Raw genomic sequence first — 15,648 nt, 5'->3', positions numbered from 1 at the left:
AAATTGAAATTTGGAAAAACTACTGAGTCAAAAATGAAATTTAGCAAAATATGAATAGCCTATCTACTCTAGATATCTGACACGTGTGCCCAAAAGGAGGCCGGATGCAGCCGTACGGTTGCTTAAAATTAAAAAGATACATCACGCACGTGCGACCAACACGCTTTCAAACGCAGAGCAAAACAAACGACTAAATCGGGGCCGTTAATTAAACCCCTGCCACACTCTCAGCCGTCCCATCCCGCTGCGCGTGAAGATTCCCAAATGAATCCTCTCTTCGATGCAAACGGCGAAAATGACCAAACGAGACAAACACAATAACGACGAAACATACGGCCAAGTTATAAGAAGAAATAAAAAATCTAATAACGAGAAAACCATTTTCGATGCTTGAAAAAGGGCGTTGCCATTTTCGTAAATTTGACCATTTTTAGGCCCTAATACGTAAACTTCCCCTCGCATTCTTTTTCACGACCAAGACCACGAAGCGCAGCACTTGCTATTAAGAGAGAGATAGCTTGGAGCCACACCCTCTCCCTCTTTAAACTCTTTACTGTCTATTTATCTTCAAAAAGGTACGCTCTGCAAAACCCTAGAAACCTTTCCTGTTTTATATTTTTAGTACTGCGAGGTTTAATTTAATTTTATGTAGGTAGTTATATGTATGGTGTATGCATAGGTTGTGTGTGAATGTGGAGTGGTGTTAATGGGGAAAGGAAGACCTAGGGCTGTGGAGAAGGGAGTGGTAGGCCCAAATTTGAGTGTTTCGGCATCTGGATCATTGAATATACCATCTGCACCTGTATATTATCCTACTGAGGATGAATTTAGAGACCCTTTGGAGTATATATATAAGATCAGGCCAGAGGCTGAGTTATATGGGATTTGTAGGATAGTTCCACCTAAGAACTGGAAACCCCCATTTGCTTTGGATTTGGATTCATTCACATTCCCCACGAAAACGCAAGCCATTCATCAGTTGCAGGTACGGCCTGCTTCGTGTGATTCCAAGACTTTTGAGTTGGAGTACAATAGGTTCTTGGAGGACCATTGTGGGAAGAAGTTGAGGAAGAAGGTGGTTTTTGAAGGGGAGGAGTTGGATTTGTGTAAGTTATTTAATGCTGCGAAGCGGTATGGAGGGTATGATAAGGTTGTGAAGGGGAAGAAGTGGGGCGAGGTTGCTCGTTTTGTGAGGCCAGCGAGAAAGATTTCGGAGTGTTCGAAGCATGTATTGTGTCAATTGTATCGGGACCATTTACATGATTATGAAAAGTATTATAATAAGCTGAACAAAGAGGTGGTTAGGAGTCGTAAAAGGGGTATGCATGAGGAGAAGAGGAGTGAACAAAATGTTGAATGTTCCAGCTCCAAAAGGAGGCGAACCCATAATGAGGGTGAGAAAGTTAAGGTCTGTAAGGTAGAGAAGGAGGATGAGGAGCATGATCAGATATGCGAACAATGCAGAAGTGGGTTGCACGGCGAAGTGATGCTTTTGTGTGACAGGTGCAATAAGGGGTGGCACATTCATTGTCTCTCTCCACCATTGAAACAGGTGCCGCCTGGGAATTGGTATTGTTTGGATTGCTTGAATTCAGACAAAGATAGTTTTGGTTTTGTGCCTGGTAAGCGTTTCTCGCTGGAAGTTTTTAGGCGTGTGGCTAATCGATCAAAGAGGAAATGGTTTGGGTCAGGATCTGCATCACGGGTTCAAATAGAGAAAAAGTTTTGGGAAATTGTGGAGGGTTCCATTGGTGAGGTTGAAGTTATGTATGGCAGTGACTTGGACACTTCTATTTATGGGAGCGGTTTTCCACGTGGAAATGATCAAAGACCAGAATCAGTTGAGGCCAAGATATGGGATGAATACTGTGGTAGCCCATGGAATCTGAATAACTTGCCCAAGTTGAAAGGGTCAGTGCTTAGAACTGTTCATCATAACATTGCTGGTGTTATGGTGCCTTGGCTGTATGTTGGGATGTTGTTCTCATCTTTTTGTTGGCATTTTGAAGATCATTGTTTTTACTCGATGAATTATTTGCACTGGTATGTATATCTTTGTATCTCATTCCTTTAATTATTATATTTGACTTGAGACAATTTTGGCTTCAGATGCATAATAAATTATCCAAGTAAGTTGCTTATTGGTGGCCTTGAGTTGTAAAGATGTCCACATTGTGTGGAGCAAGATGAGATGTCAACAGCTTGTGGTTTGTGTGTGTGTGATTGAGAGAAAGATATGTGGGGTCACCACATGAAATGCAGGAGCTTATAATAAGAAGAAAAAAAAGACAAAAAAAGAAAAAGAAAGGGAAGACGAGTAGACCTTCTTCCCCACACAGAACACAAAAAAGAGAAAAAAAAAAAACTCTTGTAGGATATAACCACAGAGAGGAAAAGAGACGTTTTTGGGAAACACATGTGCAGCACTTACATTTTATGTACACCTTTGGAAGTAATTTTTTAGCTATAATTATTCCCAATGTAGCATACAATCAACATTAGTGTAGATTCCTTGGTGAAATTGTTATTGCATTAAAGCATTTCCGGCGGACAAAATAACAATTTTTATTTATTACTTATATGAATAATGAAACAATCATCTAACCTCGGCTATGTCCTAGTATCATTGTGGTTGTCTTAGGGTGATAATGACACTATCGTTGTTTTTATTGTTAGTTCACTGATTAAGTAAAAAAATAATTTTGTATCTCTTGGCAAAGACATTTAATTGTTTCACTAGTTTTGTCAAATTTAGTATTTCACAGCTGAAGTTCTATATATGGTTATGACTTATGTGGCTTTGAGCTGTTTGAATACGTTAAGACTTTTTCATAACTCACAACTTTTCTTTAAAAAAATCTGAAAGAAATGGTAGGAAATCTTTTTGGTGTCTCTCCATGATGGATCAGTTTTTTCCTATTCTTCATGACAATCTATTGATGCTTTTATTAAAAAGGTTTCTGGCATGTCATCTTTCAAATTGACATTTCACTTTTAGCTATAAGATATTTTCCCCTTTACTTGAACTTATGGTGGATGATTTCAACTTTAGCTTTATTCAAAATTTGTATTCAGTTCCTTTATTTGTTCTCAGGGGGGAGCCAAAATGTTGGTACAGCGTCCCTGGTAGTGAAGCTAGTGCATTTGAGAAGGTAGCTCCATCTCTCTTTAAATTATTTGGAGGTTTGGTATTTGTTCTTAAGAATATCATTCTGTTTCTCTCATTCATGGTATCCTTCTTGTTTATGCTTGTTGCAATTCATTTTTGTATTCGTTTGAATTTCCAGAATTTATTATGTGGCAAGGGAATGAATTTGATTATATTTGATCCTACCTCTCATTACTTGCACAGCTCTCTTAATGTATCACCATTGTTTCCGTTGGTTCTTCATGTGCCATCAAAATAGTTGTTTCTTTCTGATGCTGAACCATGAACATATTTTGACTTGGTTTCTGTAGGTGATGCGTAACAGTCTTCCTGATCTTTTTGATGCACAACCTGATTTGCTCTTTCAGCTCGTCACCATGTTAAATCCATCTGTTTTGCAAGAGAATGGAGTTCCTGTTTATAGTGTATTACAGGTTTGAGCATTTTGTATTCTTTATCCTCAGTTAATGAAACCTTTTCTCCTTAATTAACAAAAAATTACTACAGAAGTTTAATAAACATTGCTAATTTCAGTTCTTCTCACAGAAGGATATGAAGGGGGAAACGATTGAAAACCTTCGTGGTTTTCGTGTGGGTAGATATTTCACTTATTAAGAAAGAATATTGCTAGAGATTTCCTTTATTTTTGTCCGCCCCTTTTTTGTCAACGAAAAGTGGTGAGGTCCTATTTGGACTTTTGAATTAAGAGCTTGTAAGGTTATTGATTTGTTTGCATTGCTACAGAAGTTACAATTAGGCATTGTGGCTTCGGGTTGTATGAACCAAAATATAATATCCCTGCCAATTTTGGCAATCTTTAAGTATGTGCAAAACAGTATTTACAGTTCTTCTTTAATTATATAGATATGTATTTTAAATTGATCATTGTATTTTTAGTAACTGTTGATGATTTATTGTTTTCCATCCTGATATGGTAATATTCTTACTTGCTCTCTGCTAGGAGCCTGGCAATTTTGTCATCACCTTCCCCAGATCTTACCATGGAGGTTTTAATCTTGGTATGCCAGATAGTGATCAGTTGACAGTGTGCAGTTAATTTAATATGCAGGGAATAACACTTTGGCTTTGGCTTTTTCAGGTTTGAATTGTGCAGAAGCTGTCAATTTTGCCCCTGCGGACTGGCTACCTCATGGTGGGTTTGGAGCAGGGCTGTATCAGCTTTATCGCAAAACTGCTGTTCTGTCTCACGAGGAGCTTGTTTGTGTGGTAGCCAAGGTTATTAGTTATCTGACAAGAAAATTTGCTTTTAGGTTCATGTAGAATTCAAATGATACTTGCTAAGAGTAAAAGGACTTGAAGATCCAATGTTTCTCTATACCCGTGCAAACAACAAAGCCTGAAACTAGCGTGTCAAAATCCATTGTTTGATTAATATTACCAATATTTCCTTGATGTTTTTTATCGTTTTTTCTAGAAACAACGGCCTTTGGGGCCAGTATGATTCAGTTTACGATGCTCTGAGATCTGTGTCAATACAAATATACTTTTCCATGTTCAGTTGTACAACTTTTTAAGTATATGTTATATAACATAGCAATAAATAATACAAGATAAATGCAAGGTCTGTTTGCTTGCCGATGAAATTTGTGTCAATACAGATATACTTTTCCATGTTTTTAACTTTATATTATATAACGTAGCAATAAATATTACAAGACAAATGCAAGGTCTGTTTGCTTGCCAATGAAATTTGTGACCAAGAACCTTTATTTTAGATCTATTGGTATATACATTGTATGTTAAAATTTTAAATTTGATGCTATCACAGGCTATAGTGTGTAGGTTGATGTTAATCTTCAGAAAGAACTCATAAAAGTTTGCAGACCTTTGCAGCTATAATATTTTGGAGTATCCCTTGGGTATGAAGCCGTAATAATGTGTTTTGAAGGCATAATGATGTTTGTTAGATAGTCAATGTACTTTGATAGAAAGCATTTTCGTGTTTTATTATCAAATGGTTTTGTTTTCCACTTGAAATTCTTTTCTTATGTGGCATTCAGTCATAGAAATGCTGCAGAGTAGTTGCCTTTTGTCATCATTGTATAAATTTGCTATTAATTGCTTGCTGCCTCCTTTTTAAGTTCAATGCTCCAGTCACCTAAGTGACTCGGACGTTTCATGCACTTAATCTTGTTTTTGGTTTATGCAGAGTGACTGTGACAGCAGAGTAACACCGTATTTGAAGAAAGAATTGACAAGAATTTACAGCAAGGAAAAAACCTGGAGGGAGCGCCTTTGGAGAAAAGGGATCATCAAATCATCTCTTATGTCCTCTAGGAAATGCCCTGAATATGTTGGTACCGAAGAGGTATTTCCCATAATGCAATCAGACCTAGTTTTTGGGCATAGCATGGTGAAAATTTGGTAATCTTCATATGATAATGATATTTCCTGCTGTTTTTGTAGGATCCTACGTGCATTATATGCAAACAATATCTTTATCTTTCTGCTGTTGTTTGTCGTTGTAGGCCATCCGCATTTGTATGTCTGGAGGTATGCGATTCTCAGACTCTGTTTAGAATTAATTTATGCAAACACAGTGTGGCCATAAGTTGTGTTCATAATCCATGCATATAAACCTTGCATGGGATCTTACTTTAAGAAAAGTTGGAATGAATAAGGATGTCTGTACAATAGTTTTAAGTTGATTGGGATGATGTAATGACAGACCAACAAAGATTACTCTTCAATTTTCAGTAACACTGTGTTTGGTAAGAAGGATGGAGAGGGTTCATCATGAGTAAGGGATAAAGGAAGGAAAGCAAAGATACATAGTTTCCCTTCTCTTGTTTAGCAGAAAGGAATGAAATAATAAAAATAAAATTTTACAGTGTACCCTCATTTAAATAGGTGGATTGAGGACAAGAGGGTAAAATCAACAAATTTCCCCCTCTCTCCCTTTCCCTATGCGCCCATAATTGGACTGCTGAAGTTTGGTGGGCTCAGAAGGGCAGTTCATCCCCTCACTTTTCCATCTATTGTCCTTTTTACCAAACCAATTGCAAAGGGTTTTCTTTTTGGAACTTTGATTAACTTTAAATAAAGTATAAGATAATATTATACATGCTTGTGGTTCTTTAATCTTTTAACATCCAAACAAAGATGTTGATGATATTTGTAATTAGATTTCCTCATTTTCTGGGGGTATTGGGTCCAACTGTTTTCTGTACCTCATTATATGTTTTACAGTTGATATCCATTATCTGCTCTCTAGAACCTGCTGTTGATGATCTTGTTTTCTTGTCCTTCTTAAGAATTCTCTTTTAGTACTTACTAAATTATTATGAAAATCAAATTATGAACATGGTTGGAAGTCTCTCTAAACTTGGTCTTTCCTTTTTGCAAGCTTGGTGCTATTCATGTGCTTTCTTCTCAATTGACTGAACATACTTGCCTTTTATGCAGCATTGGGAACACCTCTGTGAATGCAAATCCAGAAGACTTCGTGTTCTATATCGTCATACACTGGGTGAGTTGCATGACTTGGTGCTTGCAATGGATAAACATTGTTTCGAGGAGACAACAGAAAGTAGGACTTTAAGAAGGCAAATCTCATGCCCTGATGAACCAACTGCTTTGAAAAAAAAGGTTGACTTCTTTATCTCCAATAATCAATAATGTTCTGCTAATAGTTTATGATATCCTTTTGGTTTTTAATTTTAATCTATGTTTTTTCCTGAGCATGCTCAGTATGATTGTTTTTATTCAACAAATGTGGTGCCCATGTTTTTGTATGTGGATTTTTTAGACTGCAATTTAGTCATCTGAGACCATGTAATGCATGTAGGTCAAAGGGGGCCATGCAACTTTTTCTCAACTTGCAGAAAAATGGCTTTTGCGCTCGTGTAAGATTTCTCAGAGTCCGTTTTCCAGAGATGAGTATGTTTCTGTATTAAAGGAGGCTGAACAATTTCTTTGGGCTGGTTCTGAGATGAATCCTGTGAGTGTTTAACTGATTTTTTCTTCTGTTACTTTTGAATTTTCACCTAGCAGAATGATGCTTATCTCCTTTTACTTCGGAATATAGGTGCGGGAAATGGCAAAAAATTTGATTCGATCTCAGAAATGGGCTGAAGGTGTAAGAGATTGTCTATCCAAAATTGAAACTTGGTCATCTCATTGTGGCAACGGTATAGAGAGAGCTCATTTGGAATATATTAATGAGTTGCTGAGTTTTGATGCGGTGCCCTGTTACGAGCCTGGTCATCTTAATTTGAAGGTTACAGTTTAGTGAGTGGTTGTAATTGTTATAATGTGCTTATCCTTGGCCTGCCAACTAAGACTCTTACCAGGGGTGTGATTATTTTATACAGAATTATGCTGAACAGGCAAGGGGGTTGATACAGGACATTGAGTCTGCTATGTCATCATGCCCAAAGGTATTTCTATTGCTTACTCTATTCTCTGAATATTTCATTTAACAGTATTTTAAAGATTCAGCTTTTTTTTGGGTCAAACCTGGACGTGAAGAAATTGTGCAGAGTCTGGTGTCTTCTGTACATTGACAGCACTATTCAATTATATTATGATATCTCATTTACTTATTTATAATTGATAAGAGTTTGTTGTTTACAATCGTCACTCCAGATATCTGAGTTGGAATTGCTGTACTCCAGAGCCTGTGAGTTTCCAATATATGTGAAGGAAAGTGAAAACTTACTACAAAGAATTTCGTCAGCAAAGGTAGTTTACTTTATTCAGACCTCAATTATAGTAAAGCCTGCCTGATACGCTTTTGTGTATCATGAGTTCACAATAATATAGCCGCTATAAAGTATTTTTAGTAGATTTTCTCAGTTATATGGAAAACTATTTAGAGTCTGGCTTCATTATTGCGGCAGGTCTTGATGGAAGGCATAAGAAATTGCATCTCAGAAAAACGTCCTGCTGCAATTGACGTTGATGTTGTTTACAAGTTGAAATTGGAGGTAATGATGACTATTACGTGCAGGTTTTTTTTATATGTTTATATATATTATGTTTCATTTTTATTTCTTATTTGAAATTTGAAGTTTTTTTTATTATTTTAGAATTTAGATTGCGATTGTATAATGTCTTTGGTTGTTAGGATAATAAATTTGAATCTAATAAACAGAGTTTGGAGCTCCAAGTTCAACTCCCAGATATAGAAAAGCTTTCGGATCTATTAGGGAAGGCTGAATCATGTCGTGCGCGATGTGGTGAAATTTTGAAGGATCATATTAGCCTAAAGGTTTGCCATATGGTTAATAAGTTACTCCAATCATTTGTGTGATATTCAAGTACTTGTACTTATGGAGATAGGGTTTCTGCAGGATGTTGAGGTGCTTCTTCAAGAGCTGGATGGTTTTACTGTTAACATACCAGAGCTGAAGCTTCTGAGTCAGTACCACACAGATGCAGTTTCTTGGATTTCTCGTTTTAATGCTGTTCTTGTGAGCAGTCATGAAAGGGAAGATCAAAATAATGCAGTTGATGAGTTAATGCTTATTCTAAAAGATGGAGCATCTTTGAGAATTAAAGGTTCTGGCATATATTAATTTTTTCAGTAGGGATATAAGGAAATAGATTTCTATTATTTCTGACCTTAGGTTTGTTTTTATCAGTTGATCAGTTGTCTTTAGTAGAGTGTGAGTTGAAGAAGGCTCGGTGCAGGGAAAAGGCGCTGAGGGTAAGTTACTATTAGTGTGTCTTTCATCTCCCTCGCTCCCCCTCCTTCCCCCCTGATTTTTTTTTTTACTTCTTTTTTAGTTTTTTGTGCCTGAATTTCAAATTAGACACTCAAATTACATAATTTACATGAAATATATGCAGATGCGAGATACTAAATTGTCTCTGGACTTCATTCAAGAAGTGATAATGGAGGCAGCAGTGTATGCTTCTTTACCTTGATGCCTTTTACAAGTTGGAGACTAAATGCAGTGGATTGTATAATATCTATGTTCTTGGTGTTTCTCTTTCAGGTTACATATTGAGGGAGAGAAGATATTCGTTGATATGTCCAAAGTACTGGATGCTGCCTTGCAATGGGAGGAAAGAGCAAAATATATTCTTGCACATGAGGCCCATATATCTGACTTTGAGGATGTCATTAGGTCCTTTACATGCTCTACATGTCCTTTTTTAGCATATTGGGGTTTGTGGATAAGTTCATTTTTTGTTTCTAATTATCAAGTGTGAATGTTGTAGGAGTTCGGAAGACATATATGTGAATTTACCTTCTCTCCTTGATGTCAAGGATACACTATCAAAAGCTATGGCCTGGTTGAGGAGCTCAGAGCCATTTTTGGTGACTTGTTCTCCTTTGGTACCTGCTTCAAGTTCTTTGCTGAATGTTGACACCTTGAAGGTTCTCGACGTCTCCTGTATGTTTTCTTTGCAAAAGATCAGTAGACCTAGAGTTGACAATATGCTTTGATGTTGCAGGAATTAGTTTCAGAGTCAAAGTGTATAAATGTATCTTTGAAAGAAAAAATGATGCTTGAGACTGTTCTAATGAACTGTGAGGAATGGAAGCATGATGCTTGCTCTCTACTGCAAGTTATAAGCTGCCTATTTGATATGAGGATCAGTGGTGATGGAATAAGAGATGGTCTTATTTCTAAGATTGAAAGTCTAGTTAAGAGAATAGAATCCATGGAGAACACTGGTTTATCTCTTGCTTTTGACTTTGACGAGCTTGCAAAACTTAAGGATGTGTGTTCTATGCTGCAATGGTGTAAGAAGGCACTTTCTTTCTGCTCGGATGCTCCTTCTTTTGAGGTGATACTTTTAAATCCAGCAATAACCAAGTTTTATGTCATGACTGTGCTCAACTTTGCATGAGTTCTCTATATCTTACCTACCTGAGTTAAGTTAATATGATGCTTAACTTTTAGTTGTGGCTTGGAGAACCACTTTTCCCATACATTTCTTACCAAACTCAACTTAAGACTGCTGGAAGAGTTCTCACCAGACTCATTATTATTCCCCTCATTTCCATGCTCGCTACTAACATCTAGCCATCTTTGAAGTGCTTGAAATTCATAATCCTTTTGGTCTCAAAATTTTTGCCATGTAGAGTATCTAAAAATGTAATTGGTTTTGAGCTTGAGGTATTTGTATTCAGTTTCCTATCTTTCTCTTTTTTCTTGCATCTCTTTATTGTTTTTCTTCTTAAAAACGGGAGATAACCAAATGCCCCCTAAATGAATGACTCTCCAAGTCCCAACCAACACAATCAAGTGATCAACTATACTTTTAGTACCAAGGCAATTAAAATGAACATAATTACAAGACACAAGTTGCTAAGCAAGAGTAAATACATATTGTGTTAACCAACTTAAAAAAATAAAAAATAAAAATCCGCGATTCTAATGCCACCTTGGTACTTATGGTGGAATTACATGGGTGCCACCTGCAGGCAGTAGGTTTTAAGTTTTTTTTTTTTTTTTTTTTTGGGTGTGCTGTGTTTTAATTGTATAGTCAAAGTTTATTTTTCTTCTGTATGTCAAAGTTTACGGACTTGTCATTTTCCTTGTAGGATGTGGATAGTTTGATGAATGGTGTAGAAAATTCATTTGGTACATATGCCTCCAGTGCACTGTGGTGCTCATTGGTTGAAGGGGTCAAATGGCTTAAGCATGCTACAAAGGTTATTTCTGTATCATGCAATTTTGGAAGATGCAAGTTAAGTGAAGCTGAAGAAGTTCTTTCTAATTCTCAGGTGCTATTCTTCGCTCTTTTTGTTGTCTTTTCATATTTATATTCTTATATATTCAGTTGAACTCAATACATGGATACTTTGGTACTTGTCCAAGTCTTACTAAACTGTATCATCTTCTGTTGCAGAGTCTTAGTGTTTCCTTCCCTTTGATGTTTGGTCAAGTTGAAAGTGCCATTCAGAAACACAAGTGAGGCTGCAGTTTGTTTGATATAATTGTTTGACGAATTCATTGTTTGCTTATTTTCGAAACTTGTTTCATATATATTTGGTAACATTTTATTGGTTCTACTAAAGACTGATAGAAATAGCTAGTTCAGTTTTGCTTTTAGTGGTTCAATATGTATTTGATTTGTTGATCTTATGTCTTAAGCAATGTTGTGATGTTTAATTATCAAGTTGAGGGAAAGAGAACATTTGGAATTAATGGGTTCTCAAAACTTATATTCTAGAACTTCAGAGTTCTGCTTGAGTCAGTGGCGTGTTGTCTGGTCATATAATATTATGATCTCTTTAGGTGAAGTGCTTGTTTTTACTTTTAGTCCATTTGATCAGTATGGGGGAAACATAAACCATTGAACTCAGCAATAAGCATGTAACAGTCTAGGGGTTGAAAAAAACTTAACTTTTGGTTATAAGTTTCTCAATGTGGGGGTTAAAAATACATAATTTTTTTTAATTTTAAAGACCTTTCTCTTTCATCACCATGAAGATTTATTGCAAGTCATTTAACTGTATTGTAGGTATTGGCTTGAGCAAGTGCATCAACTTTTCAGATTAAGGCCGGGGGAACGATCTTGGTCACTAATGTTACAGCTAAGGGTATGATGTCAATTCGTTTGCTTGTACATGCTTTAGTGCTTCAGAAGTCACTAAGTTTGACTTTGTTCTCTTTATGATTAGCCCTTCTACCCATGCACTGCATATGCAGAGATGACGCTTAGTTTAGGTTATTTTGAATTAGTTGGTGGGTGATTATTATATAGGGTGTTTACCTTTAGATTAGGTTCTTACTAGTTACTGGGTAGGTAGTTGCATCTTGCAGTTCTGCATTTATGCTTTTTTTAAATGCAACAACTGTGAATAACTGTCGTGATTTGTATGTACAATGTTCTCAGCATATTTGATGATTGATTATAAATGATGACTGCTGTGATTGTTGAAGTCTACAACACTTTGGCTTGGCAAACCTTGAAGAGCTTTTGGCTGCTTTTTCTTCTTGTATTATTGATTGATAATTGCTCTCAATTATGTAATTGGCATAACTTCCTGGCCAACATGCCTAATATGATTCAATCACATTCAGGAACTTGGAGTTTCTGTTGCTTTCAGTTGCACAGAACTAGATTTGATCATATGTGAAGTTGGAAGGGTTGAGAGTTGGAAACGACAGTGCATGGATATTGTCAAGAGTCTAATTGAAGATGAGGATTCATTGCTTGGTGCTCTAGAAAAGGTTTCAAATTAAAACTCTTTGAAATATGTTACATCTGATTGCAATGTTTTCCTTCTAGCACCATCTCTGATACTTTGAAATCTTTTCTATTAATTCACAGATAAGTCAGACTCTAGATAGATCTATGCACGTATATGATAAGCCGCATGGCTTGAAAGAGAGTGGTTATTATGCGTGCTGCTCCAGTGGTTCTCTGGATCAGGAATTTCTTACTTGTTCTTCGTGCAAGGACTGGTAAGGTATTTATTGCTATTTCAAAGTTTTGCAGGTCCTTCACCTTTGAATGTTGTTATTAGTACTTTATTGTTTTCACAGTGGGTTGATATCTCAATCTCAATTTTGCGCATCAATCTTTATTAGTAATTTATTATTAGTACTTTGTTGTTTTCCTGTGAAGAATTTCAAGCAAGAAACACCATTCCTGTAGATTCTTTCCCCTCTCTGTTATAAGTTTTAACTCGAAATATTTTATATGAACAGCTACCATGGGCGGTGTCTAGGAACTTCCATAGTAGATGCAAAACATGCAAAGTATGTATGCCCTTGTTGCCGATATCTGGAATGTGGAACAACTTCTCAAAATGGAGGCAGTCTGGTATGTATAAGTTGTTTTGTGTTTTTTTGTAAGGAAGCTTGTATCGTAATATCTTTAATAAGATTCTTTTTACATGGTATAGAAATTTGGAGGGATGCGTCCAGAACTACAAAAAATTATTGAACATCTATCCGGTGAAGAAGATTTCTGTGTTTGGTAATTAAGTGTGCTATACTTGCTCTTCTTGAAGTAACTCTTGTTTAGTAATGCATTGATCTTCAAGTTTTGCGATTTATTATGATTTATATTTACAGTATTGAAGAAAGAGAGGTACTGAAAGAAGTCATGAAGAAAGCTCTGGCATGCAAATCCCGCTTGAAAGAAATAGTGGATTTTGCATTAGCTTATTCTGATAAAGATCTGAGTGTCATCTTTGGAAAACTAAGCACAGCTTTAAAGGTATCTTAAGGAGCATTTTGTTGTAGTATTGAATTCTTTTCTTAGTATGATGGACCCTCACCTCCTCCACGGTTTTTGCAATATTTTATAATACAAGTATAGATATATATCTTTTAAAGGATTCGAAAGTAGCCAGTCTTAGTATAGTCTCATGATGGGAATAACCACGATGTAGGCAGAAGTTGGCATGTCTTCATCATTGAAATTGTTTTTGTTATACAGGCCAGAGAAATGGAAGGTGTACATGATCATGAAGGTGATTGCAACCTTATGTTGGTGTTATCAAGATACTCATGGAAAGTCAAAGTCAATAAGTCACTGGAGGGTTCACAAAAGCCCACAATCCAACAGATTCAGCAGCATTTAAAAGAGGTATGTGCTGCTGGTATTAGTTGAATTTAAAGTGCATTCTATGGTCTCAAGATGGATTTTTTGTACAACAATTTGTCAGTCCATTCTGATAAATTCTTTAATCTAAATGGTGGTATCGTAAAAACATGTTCCAACTATTGGTTATTAGATCGAACGTTTCAGTACTTGTGTACAAATACTGAATACCAAGAAATGGCTACAGAGTTTCATTTGCTTTTATAAACTAAAGAAGAAAAAGAAAAAGCTCATAAATGTTCTGGTGCGAGTTCACTCTTGATTTTCCTGCAAGAGCAACCTTTATCAAGGAAAGGCACTTTAGTGGGAAAGAATAACCTCTATTTTATGCTTTAGTTTGTGTTAATGCATTATGCATCTCTTGATTTAGTGTGCTCAAGATGTTGCATATGGTTTGCTTTATGTAGGGAGCTGCCTTGAATATTCCACCTGGAGATTACTATAGGCAGAAACTTACAGAAGTGAAGTGTATTGGCTTGCAGTGGGCAGATAATGCTAAGAAGGTTCAGAGCATTGATAATATGATCTCTCTCTCACTCTCTCTCTATGCCCTTTCTATTACTTGACATCATTTTTCTGTGCACAGGTAGCTGCAGATTCTGGGGCTCTGCCACTGGGTAAAGTTTTTGAACTTGTTTTGGAGGGTGCAAACTTGCCTGTTCGTATGGAGAAGGAACTTAAGGTAACACAATAGGTCTTTATCTTAGTTGGGTGCCTTGGCCTTTTGTTAACCTTTTGTGCTTTGGTCTCTAACCCCCCAGAAAAACAATTGTGCTTACTTGTGCAGTTATTGAAAACTCGAAGTATGCTTTATTGCATATGTCGAAAGCCGTATGATCAGCGGGCAATGATTGCATGTGACCAATGTGATGAGTGGTATCACTTTGATTGCCTTAAATTACGTTCCGCACCAAAGGTTTACATTTGCCCTGCATGCGAGCCTCGAGCACAAGAGACTGAAGTGTTCTCTACAGCATCGGGGGTGGATCATGAGAGGTCAGTTTGGTCTCTATAAAATATATTTCATCCTATTTCGATTACTGCTGTGCCTTTTCAGTAACTTGGTTTCCCAAAATGCTTTGGCAGATGTACTGATGCCAAATTTGTAGAGCCTAAAACGCCTTCACCTACGCACACAAAGTGCAGGACGAACCTAAAGAAAGTAGAGTCTGATCTAAACCAAAAGATGCGTGCAATTACAGATCCCAACAATCTTTTTAGGTGTTCTAGTGGGATAGAGCGTTTATGGTGGCGAAATCGGAAACCTTTCAGAAGGGCGGCCAAAAGACGTGCCGAGCTTGAAAGTCTTTCTCTATTTTCTCATTTGCAACAATAACAACGGGAAAAATTGATTGTAAGCAATCATTTAATTTATTCAATTGATTCTTATTGCTTCAGCTCAAGTAGATAGCCCTAATTTTTAATTTTTAATTTTGGACAGATGATAGCCCTAATTTATTAAGCTATAATGATTGGTAAAATTTTCTTTTGCCATCCTTTTGCAGCGTTTGGAATACTGATAATTTGACTGCAATAATGAGCTTTTGATCAGCCATGGAGTCGTCTTATAACTTGTTTTACTTCTGAAATATAAAATGCAACTTTGAGTTGCATCCAGCTGAAGATGAATAATCCATCTTCTACAATATAAATTTGAAGTGCCCAAGCGCCCCAAGGCTCAAGGCCCATCTTTTTTATAATTAAATATTATATATTATCTATATAATATTTAATGCCCAAATCGAATTTGAAACCCAATTGGCTTCTATTTATCCCCGTATGAAAGGTGATGTCTAATAAAAAGGTGGTGGACTCCATCAGGCACATAAAGAACGCTCAAGAAGCAGCAAAACACCTTTCTCTCAAAAAATAAAAATAAAAACAGCAGCAAAACACCTTACTCAAATGACACTCAAGATGATATTTCCTCTCTAGTTGTAAAATTTAGGTGATTATTGTAT

The 15,648-nt window shown here is 36.4% G+C and overlaps 1 protein-coding gene across 4 annotated transcripts; it reads left to right on the top strand.

The window, feature by feature from the left end:
• The first annotated feature begins 421 nt into the window (after positions 1-421).
• LOC110758014 (transcription factor jumonji (jmjC) domain-containing protein) lies at positions 422-15,599 on the top strand. Of its 4 annotated transcripts, none has more exons than XM_021959789.2 (34): positions 422-575; positions 653-2,043; positions 3,095-3,152; positions 3,460-3,582; positions 4,110-4,167; positions 4,248-4,384; positions 5,319-5,477; positions 5,576-5,662; positions 6,575-6,757; positions 6,957-7,109; positions 7,197-7,388; positions 7,483-7,548; positions 7,757-7,852; positions 8,011-8,097; positions 8,265-8,381; positions 8,464-8,671; positions 8,755-8,819; positions 8,963-9,021; positions 9,112-9,243; positions 9,338-9,497; positions 9,575-9,910; positions 10,671-10,853; positions 10,979-11,040; positions 11,594-11,672; positions 12,157-12,306; positions 12,407-12,540; positions 12,787-12,901; positions 12,984-13,057; positions 13,156-13,300; positions 13,523-13,672; positions 14,095-14,190; positions 14,274-14,369; positions 14,475-14,683; positions 14,774-15,090. In XM_021959789.2, exons 2-34 carry the CDS (start codon positions 707-709, stop codon positions 15,021-15,023), a joined length of 5,556 nt encoding a protein of 1,851 aa, XP_021815481.1. In that variant the 5' UTR covers positions 422-575; positions 653-706; the 3' UTR covers positions 15,024-15,090. The 4 variants fall into 4 exon arrangements, with proteins under 4 accessions (XP_021815481.1, XP_021815483.1, XP_021815482.1 ...); XM_021959791.2 differs by having other exon boundaries at positions 434-575; positions 680-2,043; XM_021959790.2 differs by having other exon boundaries at positions 437-575; positions 657-2,043.
• The last annotated feature ends 49 nt before the right edge of the window (positions 15,600-15,648 follow it).

This window comes from Prunus avium, chromosome 5 (genome assembly GCF_965620075.1).
Source record: "Prunus avium chromosome 5, drPruAviu1.hap1.1, whole genome shotgun sequence".
Taxonomy (NCBI): domain Eukaryota; kingdom Viridiplantae; phylum Streptophyta; class Magnoliopsida; order Rosales; family Rosaceae; genus Prunus; species Prunus avium.
Note: the sequence above shows the minus strand (reverse complement) of the source record. Positions and strands in the feature narration are given on the sequence as shown.

Bases quoted from the DNA above. Each gene is read 5' to 3' on its own strand.
- LOC110758014 (XM_021959792.2), top strand. From the start codon at position 707: ATGGGGAAAGGAAGACCTAGGGCTGTGGAGAAGGGAGTGGTAGGCCCA. The intron at 12,307-12,406 runs GTTTCAAATTAA...ATTAATTCACAG, and splicing joins TGCTTGGTGCTCTAGAAAAG to ATAAGTCAGACTCTAGATAG. The intron at 14,191-14,273 runs GTTCAGAGCATT...TTCTGTGCACAG, and splicing joins GGGCAGATAATGCTAAGAAG to GTAGCTGCAGATTCTGGGGC.